This window comes from Myotis nattereri, assembly GCF_964212035.1.
Source record: "Myotis nattereri genome assembly, chromosome: 4".
Lineage (NCBI taxonomy): Eukaryota > Metazoa > Chordata > Mammalia > Chiroptera > Vespertilionidae > Myotis > Myotis nattereri.
Window position 1 is genome coordinate 42,609,005 of NC_138079.1, and position 20,918 is coordinate 42,629,922.

General features: G+C 40.7%; 1 protein-coding gene and 1 pseudogene across 2 annotated transcripts in view; both read right to left on the reverse strand.

The window, feature by feature from the left end:
* Positions 1–20,918, reverse strand: part of DMGDH (dimethylglycine dehydrogenase) — a gene marked incomplete at its 5' end in the record, with an annotated part of 53,888 nt that overhangs the window by 17,896 nt on the left and 15,074 nt on the right. Inside the window, 8 exons of the mRNA XM_081090500.1 lie at positions 3,776–3,835; positions 8,013–8,170; positions 9,451–9,668; positions 10,921–11,051; positions 11,522–11,687; positions 13,302–13,455; positions 13,862–14,031; positions 18,761–18,959. Coding sequence (XP_080946626.1) covers positions 3,776–3,835; positions 8,013–8,170; positions 9,451–9,668; positions 10,921–11,051; positions 11,522–11,687; positions 13,302–13,455; positions 13,862–14,031; positions 18,761–18,959 — 1,256 coding nt within the window. The remainder of the gene's footprint in view (positions 1–3,775; positions 3,836–8,012; positions 8,171–9,450; positions 9,669–10,920; positions 11,052–11,521; positions 11,688–13,301; positions 13,456–13,861; positions 14,032–18,760; positions 18,960–20,918) is intronic.
* On the reverse strand, positions 4,811–6,563 carry LOC308518059 (DNA damage-regulated autophagy modulator protein 2-like; annotated as a pseudogene). The gene is made up of 2 exons: positions 6,362–6,563; positions 4,811–5,585 (listed from the first exon to the last, which is right to left on the reverse strand). The product of its transcript is annotated as a DNA damage-regulated autophagy modulator protein 2-like (transcript).

Consider the following 20,918-nt stretch of genomic DNA (forward strand, 5'->3'; position numbering starts at 1 on the left):
GCAGGAACTCGGGGGAAGGAGGGGGGGGCTTTCTCCCAGACGGAGGTGCTCGCAGGGATCATTGTTCCTATGCTGGGACCTCCCCCATTGCAGGACTGATTGGCAACCATTTCTGTTTGCTCCACCCTGATGATTTCCTAAGACCCAGCCTCATCCAATTTACAACCCTACCCAAGCTGTGTGCAGCAGCTTTTACATAAGATTGGCCTTTCCTTGCTCAGGGTAAAATCTCTCAAATAAGCTGCAACTGGTTCAGGGAGCCCCAAACTTATCAATAAAAGGCCCAAGAACTGGCACCAGCACCAGCCTGCCTTGCTTTATATCTGGGCCTCATCTGGATACTTCCAAACCTGATACAAAAAGGAAGAATCTGCAGATCTCTCTGTAGCTCCTCCTGGATGGCCCCAGGGAGTGGCTGACTTTGCACCTACCTGGAGACCCAAGAGCCAGTGTACTCAGTGGTCAGTGTCAGACCATACCGGATTACAACTCTTCACATCCATAAGCAACACACTCAAGGGACAGACTCAGTGAGCACCAAAGCCCCACTGAAGGAAGTCCATAGGGTGGAGGGGGGCAAAGGGGAGAAACAGCTCTCCCACTGTAGTGGCAGCTGGTCCCCAAAGCCAATTGGCCTAGAGGTCGATTCCTCCCAGTGACACCAACATCAATCAAGTCTCAACTACAACAAGACTGTGAACACAGCCCACAAAGGGGTGCACCTAGAGCTCCCAGCTCAGGTGACTGGGGAGGCTGAGCCACTGGGCCCTACAGAACACCTATTACACAAGGCCACTCTATCAACTCAAGGAGACATAGCAGCTCTATTCAATACTAGAAACAAACACAGGGAAGAAGCCAAAATGCAGAGACAGGGAGGCATGTCTCAAATGAAAGAAATGGGAGAGAGCAGACTACTGGATATAGAGTTCAAAACCATGGTTATAAGGTTACTCGGGGATCTTCTAAAGCAGTGGTTCTCAACCTTTCTAATGCCGCGATCCTTTAATATAGTTCCTCATGTTGTGGTGACCCCCAACCATAAAATTATTTTTGTTGCTACTTCATAACTCTAATTTTGATACTGTTATGAATCGTAATGTAAATATCTGATATGCAGGATGTATTTAGGGGACCCCTGTGAAATGGTCATTTGACCCCCAAAGGGGTCATGACCCACAGGTTGAGAGCCGCTGTTCTAGAGACCTCCAAAAAAAATTGTAAAAGGACCAGTTATAAATTAAGCATACACTGACTGAAATAAAGAATAATATACAGGGATTCAACAGTGGAGTGGAGGATTCTGAGAATCAAATCAACGATTTGAAATATGAGGAAGCAAAAAACACCCAACCAGAAGAGCAAAAAAAAAAAATCCAAAAATGTGAGGATGTTATAAGGAGCCTCTGAGACAACTTCAAGCATACCAACATTTGCATTGTGGGGGTGCCAGAGGAGGAGGAGAGAGAGAGATATTGAGGACCTGTTTGAAGAAATAATGACAAAAAAATTCCCCTACCTGGTAAAAGAAATAGACTTATATATCCAGGAAGTACAGAGAGTCCCACACAAAAGTAACTCAAAGAGGACCACACCAAGACACATCATAATTAAAATGCTAAGGGCTAAAGACAAAGAGAGAATCTTAAAAGCAGCAAGAGAAAGCAGTTAGTTACCTACAAGGGAATGCCCATATGACTGTCAGCTGATTTCTCAACAGAAACTATGCAGGGCAGAAGGAAGTGGCAAGAAATATTCAAAGTGATGAATAGCAAGGATCTACAACCAAGATTACTTTACCCAGCAAAGCTATCATTTAGAATTGAAGGTCAGATAGAGAGCTTAACAGACAAGAAAAAGCTAAAGGAGTTCATCACCACCAAACCAGTATTATATGAAATGTTGAAGGGTATTCTTTAAGAAGAAGAAGAGGAAGAAGAAGAGGAGGAGGAGGAGGAGGAGGAAGAGGAGGAGGAGGAGGAGAAGGGAGAAGAAGAAGAAGAAGAAGAAGAAGAAGAAGAAGAAGAAGAAGAAGAAGAAGAAAACAACAAAATGGCAACAAATACATACCTATCAACAACTGAATCTAAAAATCAAAATAAGCAAATAAGAAATCTAATGAACAGAATAAACTGGTGAATAAAATAGAACCAGAGGCATGGAAATGGAACAGACTGATGATTCTCAGAGGGAAGGGGGTTGAGGGGGCAGGAAGAGATTAAACAAGATCTTATATGTATATATGCATTACCTATGGACACAGACAATAGGGTGGCAAAGGCCTGGGGTGGGGTAGGAACTGGGTGGAGGGGGGCAAAGTGGAGGAAAAAGAGGAACATCTATAATAATCTCAACAATAAATATTTTTTTTAAAAAAGTTCCTTACCCTGATTCATATGCATGTGCTCACATATTTCCATAGGAGGGGGAATAGCCTTTACTTTAGCTTATTAGCACCTAAGGCAGAACAGCTTGTAATTGGAATTCTCACAAGTATCCCAAACAGCAGCAGCTGCTGTTCCAACCTACAGACTAACTGCAACTCTATCGAGTTCTCAGAGTGACCAAAACACTGCTCAGTGGCTGTGTGAGTCAGCTTAAGCTGCTACAACAAAGTCCCACAGACTGGGTGGCTTCAGCAACAGGAATTTCTTTCACAGTTCTGGAGGCTGGGAAGATCAAGGTGCTGGTCAATCCAGTCCCCCTGTATTGTCCTCTCCCTGACCTTCTCACTGTGTCCTTAGATGTACAGAGAGGGAGCTTCCGGTTTCTCTTTCTCTTATAAGAACATGACTTCCAACATGGGGGCCCCACCTCAGGATCTCCTAAACCTAATGACCTCACAAGGGCCCCACCTCCAAATAACATTCTGGAGATTAAGGGCTTTAACACACAAATTATGGAGGGACACAACATTCCATCCAAACAAAGGGATAACCTCATACGAATACTTATGGGGCTTATATAGCTAAGCTAAGCTGTAATAAATTGGCCTCAATATGTTTTTCCACAATAATTAAGTAGGGTGATGCTTCTCAAACTGTAGGTGCACCACAACCCCCTGCAGTTTGGTAAAACAGATTTCTTGGCCTGAGCCGCAGAGATTCTGATTTAGTAGGTCTGGTAAGGAACCCAAGTGATTGCCTTTCTCACCAGCTCCCAGATGCTGCTGATGTGTTCTGTCTGCTAACTGCACTTTGAAAACCACTGATACAGGAGTTCCCTTTAGAATGTCAGTATCAGTTATGCTTCTTTGGGCCTGTATTGGCTTCTCAGTAAATACCTATTTTATGCTGAACACATTTGAAATGTGTCATTGGCTTATGCTCAGATGTTGCAGTTACATACAAAGATGCTGAAAAGCAGATGGACAGATGTGCTCAGGCGAGGTTGCTTGGTGCTGTGAGCACCAGGCAGAGACCATTCCTCAGCATGTTTGGGTGCTGATGTGTGGCTGCGCACGGCTCCAGGTTTTTCAAGGATGTCTGCTGACATCTGGTCCTGAAACATAAATGTTTCACCTGATCCTTAGAATGTAGATCTGGTCTTTGAAGTTCTCGATTCAGCTATCTTACCTCTACAAGCACACTGCAATAGTTTGGCCTGACATCACATTTTGAGAAAGCTTCATATGACGCACTTGAGCAATGCTTAGCTTTTCTGTTCAACTCCTTTGTCCTATAATCACACTTGGTTAAATTTTAAAGCAAGGTTCTGCCATGAAACAGCATAATTTTAAGATTTACCTCAAGTGCACTTTGGAATGTAAACATACCTTATTTAGCTTTACAAAATATTCCAATCCAGCTTCCAAGGGATTTGTATCGCAGTTCATCTAAAAGGGAAGCACACATTTTAAACCTTAGATGAGTGCAAATAATTTCAGTAACTTTCATGGTTTTGTTTGTTTGTTTTTGTGTCATTTTTTTTTAAAGAGAATACTTTTTTATTTTAAATATAAATTCTGAAAAATGATAATTATTTACTGGTCCTTAAAGTGATCTTTAAAATCTAAAATTCAAATGTAGCCTTTCAGATACTTCAATAGCAAAGTAGAAACTAAATTTCACAATTTGTTTCCATGACTTTTATTATAATATATAGCTGAGAGATACCACAACATGATGTTCCTTCCAAAAACAAGACTTTCATATACTTTTATGTAATAATTTTCCATAATTAGGTTTTGAAAAGTTATGAAGTAAATTGCTTATCTTACAATTAGTGAGGATTCAGGATAAGTAGAGGGGAAAGCAGATGGCAGGGAAATGATTTCTATGGAATTCAGGAAAAGAGAAAAGGAAAAAGCAGATGTGGACTCTCAATCTTTTTTTTTATATATAGTCCTTTGGTTTTATTTTCTGGGATTAAAAAGGAGTATAGGCATAACTGTTTCACCTGATCCTCTTAAAGATATCCTTTAAAATAATTCATAAAATGGCTTAATTTAGGTTTCTTGGTTATTAGGACCCATCAATGTCACTGTCAGCCTTGACTAATTGGTTGAAAATTTCAGAGCAGAAGAAATAACTTATGAATATTTTCCCAATCCCTGAGAATCATAATCATCACAGGACTATTTTATCCTTTCATCATACACTTCTGGAAAGTAGATGTATTCATTCATTCTTAACAGGACACAGAGCAATGTATATACAGAGCATGACTGGGGAATATCTGGCCCATGGGCTGTATAAGGCCTGCGAAATCATTTGGTTTGGCTTTGCCAAGGCATTAGGAGTGAGTTAATTAAGTGTCTGGTAGCAGGCTAATTTTTAAGCTGATAATTTTGTATGGCCTGTGAATGATATTATAAATATCCAAATGGCCCCTGGAAGAAAAAAGGTTCCCCACCCCTGTAATAGAGGGTTAATCCATGTAAATTGGCTTCCACCAGTAAGTAAATTTTCTGAAAATCAGGGATATAGTCAGGAAGAAAACCAAAGAAGGAAAATGACATAGACCATTCTGCTGCAGTAGTGATCATATGAAGCACATCACCTTTGTTCTCAAGGCTCCAGTGGAGTTTCTGTACTACATCTGAGCCCAAACTGCCACTACAAAAGTGACGAGCAAGTCAACATGCTACGCGCACTTGCTCCAGGTGACCAGCAGTAGTCTGAGCCAGAAGACTTGTTTGCCATGAATTTGCAGCTGCATTTGGTAGGAAAGGATGGTCTGAACAAACATATACAGAGAACCCATACCAAAAGGGAGCACTGCTCCACACACGTACAGAAAAGAAAAAAGAAAAAAAAAAAAAAAGGTGGTTTTCTGGACGTTTGCCACAACAGAAAGTCCTTAACAACTCAGCAATCCCAGTTCAAGGCCAGCCTTGTTTAATTTGTTGATACACTTCCCTTAGGAATTCAGAGCATGAACTTGCTTATAATAAACATAAATGGTAGCAACGCATAAAAGCATGGTGAAATTTAATAGACAAGCATTGTTCTGGAGCTACTGTGCCAGTGTCACTGATAGGAGGCGAACAGGGGCAGCATTGTGGAGAGTGACAGCAGTCATGTAGGGGAGTATGAAAGCAGCAGCTGTCCAAATTGCACGGGCTGAAGGCAGGAAGCTGAGGCCTTACTGACACCACCGCGTCTCAAACAGGTCTTAACACTTAGCAGTTCCTTGCTTATTTGGTTTTCTCTTCCTCACTAAACTTCAAGTTCTGTGAGAACAGGAACCAACTGTTTTCTTCACCATTATCTTTCCAGCTACTGTTTTAGGCTGTCTTCAAATCTGCCCAACCTGACCCTGGTGTAGAACTTATGTTCTCTGCTTTCTTTGAAGATCTGAGAATCAGTGCTGCAGTTACAATTTTTAAATCTCATAAATATTTAAATGCCACTGGTAATAAGATGAATCCCTTACGCTGTCTCCTCTAAGTGGTGACTGCTTGCTAGGATGAGCCACCAGGGCTGGCTGCTGGGTCCGGAGCCTGCAGGCTGGATGGAGATGGGCCTCAATCTTTTCTAATGCAGCTGCATTATTACAACATACTTCCAGTCAAAGCTAACACAGCTACTTGAGATTCAACCTAAAGTTAATGTTCTTATCTGTTTGTTTATTTTGTTGGTATTTGTCCCTTTTGCTCCAAGAGAACTTGTCTAAACCTCATAAAAAGTAGGCAAATGTTTAAGAAAAATGACATCAGCACTAACATAAATCAAATGAGTAATATAAGCTTGTTTCACATTATATAAAATGATGTGGTCTCATATTTTCTAATTAATTTTAATTATTTTTTTTATCTGCTCAGAGTGTTAGAATTTCTCCTTTGGCAGAGAGGGGGTGGGGTGGGGAGGGGTGGGGGCTCGGGGGAGGTGATTAAAACAAAGCCCAGAATAATATTTACTGCTTGATACCACTAGAGGGCGTACTGGTACTGCTGGGAAATCAGGGACCTGGGATGGAGAAAAGTTGTTAAGAAGAAGAGGATGGCTTCCAGAGAAGGCAGGAGATATAAAAGGCAGGAGGGTAGAGAAATGCCGGCCTCCAAGGACTGCTTCTGTGGCTTCATTCCTTGGGGAGCAGTGCGGGGACTCTCCCTGCTGCATCCTCATCTAAGGCCCTGGTAGTAGGCTGGGAACCCCTTGATAGAATATCTCTCCTGAAAAATGCCCACTGGCCCCAGGGGCCTTCTTACAGTGGCTCCAGGAGGCTGCCCTCCCCACCTCAAAGCCCAGTTGCTTCTGCCCACAGTTTAACTGCCCAGGGGCCCTGCCTGGGCTTCCCAACCCCCTTTGCTCTCCAGTCGAATCCATTCTATTGTACGCTAGGCATTTATAGACTAGTATCTGTAACTCTGTAGGAGGAAGATTATCTCTATTTCATAGGAAAGAAACAGGCCCTGGAGAGTCGAGGCCACCTGTGTGCTGGAGGGTAACTTCAGACCCAAGAGACCCTCCCTAACGTACACCCTTTACAGCTACTCCTCATCTCACTTTTCAAGCCTAAAACCTCAATGTCTTCTAAGGAAACAACTAGGAATCTGAAAGAATTAAGGGGTTCAGAGGTAGCCTGTCTTGCTGGAGATGAATAGGAGAAAAGAGTTTGAACCATAGTTTGGCCACTTCATGTAACCTGATCAACATTGCTTACTGTTTCTTAGTGTGATGGGTGCAGAATGGGGATAATTTAGATACCCTGAGTCTCAACCCCTTGTCCAAGAATCATCAATAATCAGGAGAATTGAGAAGGTACGTGACAAGATGCATATGAAAATGGTGTGTAACGATACAAATAGAAATCCTTAGTTCCCATTATCAATGGTAGAAGTAGGCTAGACAACACATCCTAGAGCAGTGGTCGGCAAACTCATTAGTCAACAGAGCCAAATATCAACAGTACAACGATTGAAATTTCTTTTGAGAGCCAAATTTTTTAAACTTAAACTATATAGGTAGGTACACTGTTATTAACTTAATTAGGGTATTCCTAAGGCTTAGGAAGAGCCAGACTCAAGGGGCCAAAGAGCTGCATTTGACTCGCGAGCCGCAGTTTGCCCACCACGGTCCTAGACCATCAATTGTGCTCCTCCGAAAAAAACCCGTTTGTTGTTATTTCCCCAAAGGGAATAGGCTAAGAAGAAAATGATAATGGGCAGCATGGCAGAGGAGGAGGAGGAGGAAAAGGAGGAGGAGGAAGAATTTAAAAGGTGGTCCTCCTATTGTGGGGGGTAGGCAGGCTCCCTCAGAGCAGCTACAGCTCCACACACAGTCAGAGACAGTGTCCAGGGCTCTTTGCCAAGAGGAGGAATTAGGCAGAATAGACATTACATCATAATTACACTAAACTTTCAACTGGGAAAATGAAAAGAAAAACCTCTTCCTCTAATTAAATAAAGTTACCTAATAATACATAACTTCTCTTACAGTCAGAGCCAATGTTAACGCAGTTAAAACTAGCCCTTGTAAAAATAAAGAATGAAAAAAAATAAAACTAGCCCTTATATAAAAATCAGATACGATAAACAACATTTTAATGAAGATGCTGGCATTTCAAACCTCGGACCCCCAGGCTCTGAAAGCTTTCTCCAGTCTTAGGGCATTCATGGCATATGTGCCAAAATTGTCGATTCCCTCCTCCTGGCCTGCATCCATGATGGCGTTATACAGTGCCACAGAATCTTCTCGTCTGTGATACAGCTCCCAACCCAGCTCACCTAAAAGAAACCCACAAGTGCCACATCAGAGTAAGAACAATGGTCACAAGGAATAGTATGCATTAGCTAAAACACATAAATAAATGGAGAGATGCCATTTATGCAACATAGACATTGCTGAGTTTTAAAAGAACAGTTCATAAGGAAAAAACGCAACAAAAACCTACTGCAAAATTCATGCCCAATCCTGTCTCTCACACAGAGGGCGGTATCTAGGACACCTCTTCACATGACGTAGAAAGACTGTAGCACAGGAGGAGTTCATCTTGACCCCTGACTGGCTTCATGATGTTGAGTAATTAGCATGGCATAGTTTATCTAGATAAGGGGTTCAAGGTTTAGGAAACTCTATTCCCAACTCCTTGCCCCCAAATCACAAGGCTTAAAAAAAGGGGCAACTGACACTTATTCAAATGGTCTTCATTGAGGGACAGTCAGAGTCTCTAATTCCTCCTACTCCCCCTTTCTTCCCCGCCTGGTCATTCCTCTCACCATTAGAGCTATAGGCAAAAACCAAAGGAAATGAAACCCAGCCCAGTCTGCTTATTTTTTATTCTGCTCGTGCTTTACTCTGTCCCCACTTTGCCAAGGTTAGGTGGGAGAGGGTGGGGAAAAGGTACACAGATGCCAGGGAAAGGCTACAGCCTTTGTACTGTGTGTTCTCCTTGTTCCCCAATGTTGAGGGCTGGTAGTGATGTGTCTTTCCAGGACACCACCAAAGCAAGAGCAACATGTACTTGAACAAATGCCTTCTGTGAAAAGACAAGGAGGTCTAGAGGAAGTTAGACGTGAGCCCAGAGCACCAATGGGGAGGTGAAGAAAATTCATTCAACTCTTGTTCTGAATACCTACTATGTACAAGGTTAGGTACTATATGAAGACTTCCTCAATACACTTAGAGCCTAGAAAGGAAGATGGAAAACAGGAATGCTGCAAGAGAGGTGCCTGATACATTCAAGATGGTCTCTATGGGAGACGACCTTGAATGTTCCCAGATAGAGTCCACTGGCCTAAATATTCTGTCAACCCTTCCAACTATTCCAGCAGCCATCATCTTCCTATTCTTTTATCTACCCTTATAATTGGAAATTTGTGGAATGATCTCTCAGACTAAAAGTGCAGAGAGAGAATTGTCATAAAAGTTGGGCAGGAGAACTCTTTCTCCAAAATTATACGAGAGAGAGAGAGAGAGAGAGAGAGAGAGAGAGAGAGAGAGAGAGAGAAGAGAATTTTTGGTAGCTTCTTTTAAATTTTACTCTAAATTATTTTCTGATTCTTACCAGTATAAGATATCCTAATAGCAGTGACAGGAATGTTGGAAACTTTTAAAGACTTGGTTTGAAGAAACTTGAAGACATCATCACTAAGATCTTCAGAGGTCAGTTTCTGAAGGACCTTTCTTGCATGTGGCCCTGCAACTCCAAGGACTCCAAGCTCATCAGTTACGTTTTTAATTTCAACATCATATCCACCTTTGACTGCCTCTTCTTCAATCCATCTGCATTTGAGTCATAAACATTGTGTTAAATCTTGCTTGAATAATGCATGTTGGTAACATATTATTTCTCTGAAGACATACTTGGTGTCTAGAATTACCAGAAAGTCCCCAGGGCATCGTTTCATATAATCACCTAATTTTTAAAGTTGAGGAAACTGGATCCCAGACATGTTAAGTGATTCTCTGTAAACCACCTGCTTATATAAACTGGGGGTAATTTTTCACAGTACAGAAGGATCCTTCAATTGAAATGAGCTCTGGCACACAATTAAATAGTGACAGCCCTATTGTATTTAAACTAATGACTCAATCTTCAAAAATTAATTAAACCCAAATTTTCTCTGATACCTGTACACAGGAGGCACACTCATGCTGCCAAAAGTTAATAATGGGCCTGCCATCAGACACAGAATTACTCTGACAATCACAAGGAAAATATAAAAACTCTAAAGACTAGTTTCCATTTCTGTCCTGATGAGTTATTTGAACCCGGCTATAGAGCTTGTTTATGATTTATTGAGCAGCCCCTAGAACTACACACGTCTATTGTAAGAGGATTACCTGGATTTACACAAAGCTAAGCTACTACCAAAATGGCTCCCAATACATCCTGGATTGGAAGATCTAATTTGCATCATTTTATAACTAGAGTGAGAATCTGTCAGCGTCAAGATTTCTCCTGCCCACTTTTTACACCTATTCCTTCCTAGTCTGACATTTTGTGAACAATAATATTCCAAATTCTAAAGATTCTTGTGAAGGATCAACCTGACGGTCAACAATTTAGATCCAACTGTGGACCAGAGAGCACAAAGCATGAAAAAGGGAGAAGATACCCCAGGGAGGCAGCTTACTAAATGTGGGCATCAGAATAGAAAGGCCTGGCTTCCGCAAGTTACTTTAATACAAACTTCAGTTTCCTCATCTGAAAATGGGAATAGTGTATACCATGCAAATATATATCTATTAAGAGAGGTAATTAATATAATATGTAAAAAGAGTTCTGACACAATGATGATGCCCATAAATAGGAGTTGATATTATTAGAACCAGTAGAGGAATTCCCTTTTGGAAGGGGGTGGAGACAGGGTCCCTCACTTTCAATAATTTCCGTATAGACATGAAGTTTATTCAAATCAACAAGGTTTAAGAATTAAAGTTGTACTTTCAACTACTGGTGAAAGAAAAACTCATCTTAAGACAGAGTCAATGTTTAATCCATATACAATTGTCTTACTAGGTGCATACTTACCTAAGATCATGAAGTTCTGATCCAGAACCAGTTATTAATAAAAACTCCCCAGGAGACTGGTGAGAAACAGTCAGCTCAGCATACACTCGACCTTTTGGTGTTAACATGTGACTTATATTTGTAAAACCCACCTGCACAAAAGAATTTAAAATTATCTCAGGATGAAACAAAAATCTTATGTATCCCTTTTAAACCAACATGGAAATAAAAATGTGGGTGTCAACAATGAAAAACATCTGAATCTTATCATTTATATCACTTGTATGAATTACTTACAAACCTAAGTCCAAGATTAATTTTGAAGTTCTCAGTTTAAATTACAATTATTTGTCATAAAAATTATACTTCAGTCAAAGTTGTAGTTCCTATTGACAGAATTAAGCAAAGTTCATAAGATCCTTGGATGATAACTCATTCAATAAAAATTTAAATAAAAAAATTAGCTAGAATATTCTTGATCAGTTGAAGGGTTCTAGTGTTCACACCAAAATCATTAAGTGGACTAAAATAACATATTGGGGGTTTCTATTTTGTTTTAAATGAGAGGACAGAGTTAAACAGGCCACAATCTTGAACCTTGTACCATTATAAGGTTATTTACCTTTGGAATGACATTTGCAAAGAGATGGTCCAACAATCTAGTAGAATCTTGGCCTTTGATGTTAAACTTGCCAAATGGTGACAGGTCAATCACCCCTACTCTTTGCATAACTTGTTTATACTCAGAGCCCACTGGCTCAAACCAGTTTGTGCGGCGAAAACTTGGCCTGAAACACAGTTTGTCATAAAACAACTGTCATTCATTTTCAGAAAACTACAGAGTAAGGATATTTTAATTAACCCTATTTACCTAGTAAATTCTATTTGGGGAAAAAAAAATGCAACCTAAAATTCTACTCTGCAAATCATACGTCTATGTTGAAATCTGATTTTTTAAAGTTACTCATATGTCTTTTTTAACCCATTTCATAGTGAACAAATTATTTATTAACTAGAAAATAAGATAGGACATGTGGGTTTTCAAATCTGGAAGAGAGCTTAGAAGTCAACCAGTCCTGTGGTCACCTAAGGAGCATTTTAAAAATGCTAACTATTTGGACCTAATTCAGAATATATGGAGGTGGAGCTGTCTTGTCCAGCACTCCTGAAATATAAATGCAAATAAAATCATTGCCCTTATTAAAAGACAGCTTCTGATGCAGCAGGTCTGGGTGGGGCCCGTATTCTGCATTCACAGGCTCCACACCGGGACGAGGCAAGGATCTGACCCAACATCTTCATTTTTTAGAGAAAAGACACAACGTGAATTCCAAGGCTTTGCATTATTTACTGACAGAGCTGGCCCTGGAAAAAAGGTCTCCGATTCATTATGCAGGGTCCCTTCTACTTGATGAAGTGGACTCCTAATGTGGTATTTTAACTTCAGAGCAGGATGCTAAGTCTGCAAAATGAATTTTCAGTAGTTTAATTATTAAACTAGTAGAAGAAACAAGCCAGATCCAAACAGTACAAGGTTAAGAATAGATCTGGTATTTATCTGAGTCATTTAGGGAAAAACCAAACCAATATTTTGCCCTCAGATCATCTAGACCGGCTGCCTGGGGAGCCCAAATAAAGTAATCAACAACTGGCCCTCTACTATATTTTGCACCATTTAGGTCTGGTGTTAAAGTAGACATCAAAACCGTTTTTGAATAAGCAATAAAAAAAGGTAACTTAATTCCTAGATTTGCTATTTGTCTTCCCTTGGGTTATGAATTCTTGTGAGAAAAAATATGCAATCACTATAAATCCCAAGTACAATGATGACATGTAATCCAAGTAAAACAAAGGCAAACACTCTAGAGGAGCTCAGAGAATTGTTTTAGTGACAGCCTTTATGTTTTAGCTTAACCTCAAATGCTACGTAAATGATCCTTTCCCCTCCTTTATCAACAGTGCATACAATTTGCATGACTTGACATACACACACTGGGAGGTAGTTGCTTTGAGCTATTCCTTGATAACTAGAAGACCCATATTTCCATACTATTTCCATACTATGTGATTCAGCCAGGCCTCCTAAGCTGGGACAAACCTTTAGGAGCCAACCGAAGGCATGTGAGGATTTGGAGGGGGTGAGAAGGTTCCTCTGAGCTCCTGGGAAATGCCAAGCCGAGGCTTCATCGGGGCTGGTGTAGGGCTCGTGGGGCCAGATGGGTCCTAGATGTGGGCCAGTGTCATGTGAAATAGACAAATGGCTCCACTGCCAGAAAGTAAATGTTGTAGGAATGAGGTGGAGCAATAGGGTGGGAGGGGAATCGGCACTGATGTCCCTCCATCCCACCTCTGAAATTACATTCTGCAGTCAGAGCCCCAGGCAGGTCAAGTCATTTACTTACCTGTACCCAGTGTCCTGGCCCAGTTTGTAGAACCAGTGTGGCTGTTCCCAGCCCGCATGGAATCCCATGGAACATTTAGACTCCAGGGTTTTATAAAGCCCACTGACTCGCTGAGTCGGCCTCCCAGCAAACCGTTCTTCTTTAGGGTACCCAACTGAAAAAGGAAACCCAGGACTAAAAGGAAACCCAGGACTATAACAGCATATAACCAAAGCTAGCAAATGCTTTGAAGGGATTCACAAAATAGAGAACAGTATTTAAAATACAGAAGCATATACCTGTATTAAATTGATGTAAAACAAAACCCTCAATGCTGTCATTTTTATATTGATCATCCAAGGGGAAAGTCAAAATGAATTTAAAACCGAAAATCACTGATGCGCTCTGCACATGAAATATATACATTAATATAGATTTCCTGTTGCATTTTAGAGGCACAAGGCTTTTCAGACCCCCTAACCACTCCCACCAAAATGCACAGAACAAAAAGCATCTAGAGTCAGAAGCGCTGCAAGTCCATTTTGCACACACTCTGTAGACATAGTAAATTTGCACTTTACCAATATTGTTGAATCCATACGACTCTCTTGCTTTGGCCTCAGTGTACTGAGTGGTTGTCCATTTGCCATATCGATTGGGATCCAATTCTATTAGGTCAAAAGGAGGCTCTCCATGCAGGATCCAGTCACTGAGATATTTCCCTACCCCGCCGGCGTGGATTATGCCATATCTTTCAAAAATAGAGATACATATACTGTTACTGACATGTGTTATTTTCAAACAACAAAACATGTCCAAATATTTTATAGGGCGTTAAAATTGGGGTGTTCTGTGCTATTCATAATCTTTATGCTATCATATTTTTTCCTCAAAAAGAAAACATATTTAAGCATCTAAATTAAATGCACCTGACTTTGTAGCTAGTTTGTTTCTAGTTTCAAGAGATGCATACATACAAAGCAGCCTACAACTCTTGGCTAGTAAGGATGCTCACTTTAGGAAAATGAGGTGAAGGAAGCAACAGGCAGATGTAGTTGATACCTGATCAGCCCTCTTGAGCTGTGATTATCCTGATTGGAAATTTGCAGAAACATGTACACTGTGGAGTGGGATGCTCATCTCTTCTTGGACCAATTTAGTTCTGTGCCAGGATCTTGGGCCATTATCTTAGAAGCAGTCAGACAAGAGGCACTCACCCTGGGACTTGTGGGGAGGAGGCAGAAAGGAACACTGGCTCCTGTATTTTGTAACTAATGGGTCACTTGGTGTAGAAGATGGGCTTGTTTTTTATTTCCATATGAAGATGCTTTAAAACCAAGAACATGATTGTGGCAAATAATGTGATATAAATGGAGGGATCATAATTTAATGTTGGCTGTGTGCTGTTCCGCCCACTCACTCTCGTCTAGTGAAGGACTTTACCGTGGGTTCATCTGTGGTTTAAGAGAGGCTTCTGGGGAACTGGCTGAGCAGGGGCTTATGGAGAGATGACCATGAAAAGGAGCTTCATGAGCAGACCTCTAAATGCAAGAAATTACAGGACTCAAATCACAGCACCTGAACAGCCAGGTTCTAAGTGCTTGGGAGGAGCTTAGCAAAGATTGGAAATGTCAACTAACTTTTACCAGGTTTGCTATTTGATAAAAGCAAGTGCCTAAATGTGTTAGAGGGCTATTTCTCCAGCAGAATAAAAACTCAGCAATGGGCAGTTCTCTTGATAGCTTAAAGAAGAAAGGCAGGCCATCCAAATTATCCACAAACAACCTCACTAAGCTTTAAGAAAGCAAGAAAAATGATTAAATATGTGCTTAAAATGATTATGAAAGACATGCTTAAAATGTTTATTCACTTACCCAGGCCCAATGTATGAAATACAACAGTTGCCATCTTTGAGAGCTAGAGGTACTGTATACAAGACTTGAAACTGCATAAACTTTTACTGACATTTATTGAAAGTGCTTACTATTTTCTTGGCACTGTTTCCATCTAACATGTACCAACTGATTAATTCTTCAGCAACTCTATTTTGCCAGTGAGAAAACCAATCCGCACATAGGTGTTAAATAAGGTCACACAACAATAAAGGGCAGATTCAGCATAAAAAGTCAGTCATCTGACCCCAGTGTATACTCCCTCTTATTGGACTTGACTTTGATGGTTCTATATCTTTTTTCAGCCAAGACACACGTGACAGAATTCACATCCCTGGCAGCGTCCTTGAGCATAGCCAGGCTTACACTTTGGTTTCCTCTGGTCTCATTGCTACACCATCATATTCTTTCCCTCTCAACAATGCCCATGAGCAAACAAGTGGGGCAGGGTGCTAGTGTTAGGGGATAATCCTGAACCAAGTCTAATTTCTTTAAAAAAAGTAAATCTTTTAATAATGTCCACTCTCTAACCATCACCAATTTATATGTAAAATGCCACATAACTAAGTGTTATGAAACCTCTATTCAGAGCCCCTATTTTAGTAGCTAAACGCATAGCATAAGGAGATCTGGGGATGATTTTTGTTCTTCCACTACTAGCTGCAGGACCTTGGGCGAGTTGTGTAACCACCCTGAGCTTTAATCTTCTCATTTTCTTTATAGTGTTGATGAAGAATGAATTGACGTGACATTTAAAAGCACATAGTAGGCAAGCAATACCTGGTGGCTGTTGTAACAACAGAGGATGGCCAGTTGATAAGATTTTCATAAGGAAATATGTATGAAGTGGAAGGGAACATGATGAGGAGAGTTAGATTCTTCTTCCATCTCTAGCATTAATCTGCAGAACCTGTTTCTTCTTAAAGGCCCAGCTGCTAGGTTTTTGAGTGTCTGTGTCTGTTAAACTGTCGGATGTTACATTTTTAAGGCATTCTCCCCTCTTTAAATTTGCTGTTTATAATCAGTTCTAAGCCAAGAAAACAAGATTCAACTCAATATAATTAATTAAACTTTTTGGGGGGAGGCACTGTGTCAGTCACCAAGAAGCAGAAAAACTTACTAGATTGTGATGAAACAAAAGTAAAACACCTTTATCTGAGGGTAATCTGTAAGGTAAATGATCACTGGCATATATGTAGACAGTTGACAAATACCTGTCCTATGGTCTGGTTGCACTAGAATAACAACATAAAAATAAAGATTCCTGGACCCCTCTCCAGACTACTGAATCAGAATCTATAAGAGTGGTCTCCAGGAATCTGTTTGCTTGTTAGTTTTCCAGTTCAACACATCTTTCATGGATTCTAGAGTCAAATAATAGGAATTTCATAGATCACATATAAAGGAGAATGAAACACATGCAAGTGACCACCCATAAAGTAGAGGTTCTGTTTTTATTTATTTATTTGTTTATTTTTTAAATAGATTTTATTGATTTTCTACAGAGAAGAAGGGAGAGGGATAGAGAGTTAGAAAAATTGATGAGAGAGAAACATCGACCAGCTGCCTCCTGCACGCCCCCCAGTGGGGATGTGCCCGCAACCAAGGTACATGCCCTTGACCGGAATCGAACCTGGGACCCTTGAGTCCGCAGGCCGATGCTCTATCCACTGAGCCAAACCGGTTCGGCGAGGTTCTGTTTTTAAAGATTCCTATGAGGCATTTCTGGTGCTCAGCCAGATGTGGGCACCACTGGCCTTCAGAACCATGGAATGGATCACTGAGATATGCTGGGAGGGACAGCTAATGTGAGCATCCCGTCATATTACATGAGGAATATCTTAGCTATTGTGAATGATGCTGCAGTGAACATAGGTGTACATATATTCTTTACAAATACGTGTCTCCAAATTTTTCAGGTAGATAACCAAAAGAAAGATTACTGGGTGAGATAGTAGCTCTATTCATAATTCTCTGAGGAACCTCCAGATAAAAACCACATGATTTCACTCATATATGGGATGTAAAACAAAAGACAACAAACAGACAAACAAAACAAACTCGTAGATACTGATAATATTATGGAGGTTACCAGAGGGGGTGAGGAGTATTGAAAGGACACAGGGGATCAAATATATGGTGATGGAAAGAGATTCAACTCTGGTGGTGAGCACACAGCAAAGTATACGATGTCATAGTAGAAAGCTGTACATTTGAAATTTATACAATATTATTAACCAATGATACTCCAATTAATTTAATTAAAAACAAGAAAAATTACACATTCTGATTGTAATTTTAATACACAATTAAAAACTTTGTGCTTCAGTGGACACTATCAAGAAAGTGAAAGAACCCACAGAATGGGAGAGAAATTTTGCAAATCATGTATCTGATGAGGGTCTTATATCTAGAAAATATAAAGAACCCTACAATTTAATGATAAAATGACAAAGAAATAATACAACTTTCTAAAATGGACAAAAGATACAAATAGACATTTCTCCAAAGAAGATATATAAGTGACGTGCCAGAGACACACTTCCACATGCACATGCCTATAAGACTCCATAGGTGATTACCTGAGCCCTCAGTGACATTACACCTTCCAGTCCCATATCTCCATCTAGTTTTCTCCCTCCGGATGTCCCAGAGACCTAAACTTAACACTTCAAACTCAACCTATAAAAAAACGACACTTATTTTTCTGGTTTTCTCTCCCCATGGTCCTCAGCATCCAACCAGGGGTCAAGTTAGAAAGGTTGCCATTATTTGCTATTTTTATCTCTCCGTCAAACCTAATGCAATTAATCACCAAATCTAAATAATTGTACCTCCTGTCTCTCAGTCCTCACTACTGCTTCCTTAGTTCAAACCACAGCCTCTCTACTGTCGGCAAACAGCAGCCTAACCAGGCTTGCACCTCTGGTCAGACCCCATTGCTTTGTGCTCAGCTGCAGCCCAAGGTCTAGCACTTGCTGGCAGTTATTAAATGTTAGTTGAATAAATATCCAAATAAAATGGGAAAGAAAAATAGAATATTAGAAGTTGTGACATGATAGTAAATGGGGTTTAACATTAATATTTAACAAATTAATGGAACAAATATTAAAGATGAAATCTGAAGTGGGCGATGGAATCATAAATAGCAAGCAACCTGAGGAGTCATGAAAAAGCAAATCATGTTGGACAAACATGAATTATGGTGAAAACAGCATCAGATATGTTATACATTTGATTTTTTGAATTATCTGTGTCACATTGTATTATAAAAACATACTTGTAAGTTGGGGCAAACTGCCCTAAAGAGACACAAATAATGGAAATGGCAGAAAATATACAAAGAGAAAGTTCCAGGAAATCATTGCCTTTCTGTATGCAAATCCTTAAAACCTATACAATTGATGAAACCATTTTATAGTCAGAGTTTTAAGACTAAAATTTTTTATTACTCCCATTTCATTGGTCATGAAAGGGAAAAGGTTCTGTCCCTTTCCCCCATTCCACTTTTGACCTGAGATTATGGGACAAGACTTATCTAAAAGACACAACTCTATACTACATATTGAATTACCTGGAGATACTCACCCAAAGCCTATAGCCACCCAGTAGTTTCTGAGTCCCTGATGGGGCCCCACCATAGGCAGAATGTCAGGAGAATAGGTGATAGGACCATTGACAATATTGATGATGTCAGCCTTTTTCAAGACTGGAACCATTTCCATGGCAGCTTCAACGTGTTCCATGATCCGGTCCAGATCTGACTCAAAGAGTTCCTTTCCAAACCCTGAAAGGACACACCATTAATCAGGATGGCACAGCTTCATGGACAAGTACTCTAATGTGATTTAAATCTCTGAATTGGGATACACTTCAGGATGGCCTGTTAGGAAGCTTTTCCCTCTTGTTTTAATATATATTTTAATATGGTTTTATTGATTTTAGAGGGATAGAGAGCTAGAAACATTGATGAGAAAGAGACATCGATCGGCTGCCTCCTACCAAGGATTGAGCCTGCAACCCCGGCATGTGCCCCGACCAGGGATTGGAGAGCTTTTGGTTCATGGGTTGACGCTCAATCAGTGAGCCACGCTGGCCAGGCTCCTCTTTTCTTTTGTAAGTCTAATCTTGACATTCACTGTCAACAGATGGGTAAGTACTATATTATTAAGAACAATAATGTTATTTCTTGAAACAATAAGATCATGAAAGTTAACCTTTTTAATTAATAGAAAATTTAAATTTATACATGGTAACAGTTTTCAGTATTTAATCCAATCACAATTTTTAAAAATAAGCAGCAATTATTTGGTTTATTAAGAGAGATCTTTTATCCTTCAACTAACCATAAAATCTGCTTCATCTGCCCAGGTGAGAGCAAGTGGGAGTTTAGTAAGTCATACCAGGACACTGGGCTAAGTGGAAAACTACTCTGGGATCTAAGATGATGGATTTTGGATCCCTTTTAACTCTCAGCAGGGAAGGAATGGCCCAGAGGCCTCTCTCCCTGAGCCCGCTCCCAGGCATATCCGAGGGCTTGGAGCGCGGTCATCTTCTCAGTCCTACAAGACACTGTGACTGAAGGCAGGGCCACAGATGACCTTCTAAAAAAATGTGTCCACCAATACTGATGATTTTCCCACACAGCAGCCAGCCAGCTTCTTCCTGTCCCTCCCATGGACTGCATGTTGGGTCAGTGGCCTGGAGACCTACATACAGATCAGCAGGATTCGACCAAATCCTGTGGGTGCTCAGGGCCAGTGAACAGTCTGGCTCTCCCTCCAACTGCAATTATTTAAACATTTGTTCAACATTTATTTGGAGGAGAGGCTGCCAGCATGGGGCAGAGCCCTAAGAGGGAGGCTCCCAGGTGTCAGATCAGCCCTCCCTCAGGGGTCAGGAGCTACTCTGCTCAGGCCCAAATGTGCACAGCACATTCAGTAAAACTAAAGCCCTCAGGTAACTGGCCCAACTTCTGCTGAAGGTGGTTTAGTGATCACTTGTGACATGGACAGAGATATTCTTCGAGGAACAGTAGGGAGGGATTCAGTCCCTATCTCAAGTAGCTTATCAACGTGTAATTCTAGAAAGTATAAATTCCTCCATTTCACATTATAATAATTGTGTCTCAGTGACATTTTAACTCCTTTTATAAATTAAAACCTGAACTACCTCCTTCATGGACCCAATCTTTACCCCAGCTCTGCAGAAATGTCCCATAAATACCAGAAAAAGGTCCTTTTCCCTTCCAAACTTGAAAGAGAAACAATAGTGCCTCCTGTTTAGCACAGAGGCCTGAGCCTTTTCCGCATCACCTTGTGCAGTAGGTAGGCTTCAGTGTGTAGTCCTAACCTACCCTGCTCTATGATAGACTCCAAGGTTTTCTTTCTTAGCAGGCTGGATAGCCTATCTCTGATATCTGTCCTGTTTCCAACTGTCAGAGCACAGTAGCAGCTAAATCTGGACACTAGACACAGCAGGAGGGGGAGTGAGGAAAGAGCAGGGATGCAGGAGGTAGGTGTGGGCAGGTAAAAATTACCTAGAGCCTTCCAAAGCAGTGGGGAGCATGTTTCTTCAGCTTCTCCACCACCAGCTGCCTCTTCTCTCTTTCCTTACTCCCTGCTGTGATTATTCAAATGGAGAAGAGAACAGAAGTTACCTCAAACCCCTCACCCTCAATATCCCAGGTATCCAATAGTCTAGTGTCATGTCATCATCTTATTCTGTGGCCAGCCCCCAGCCACAG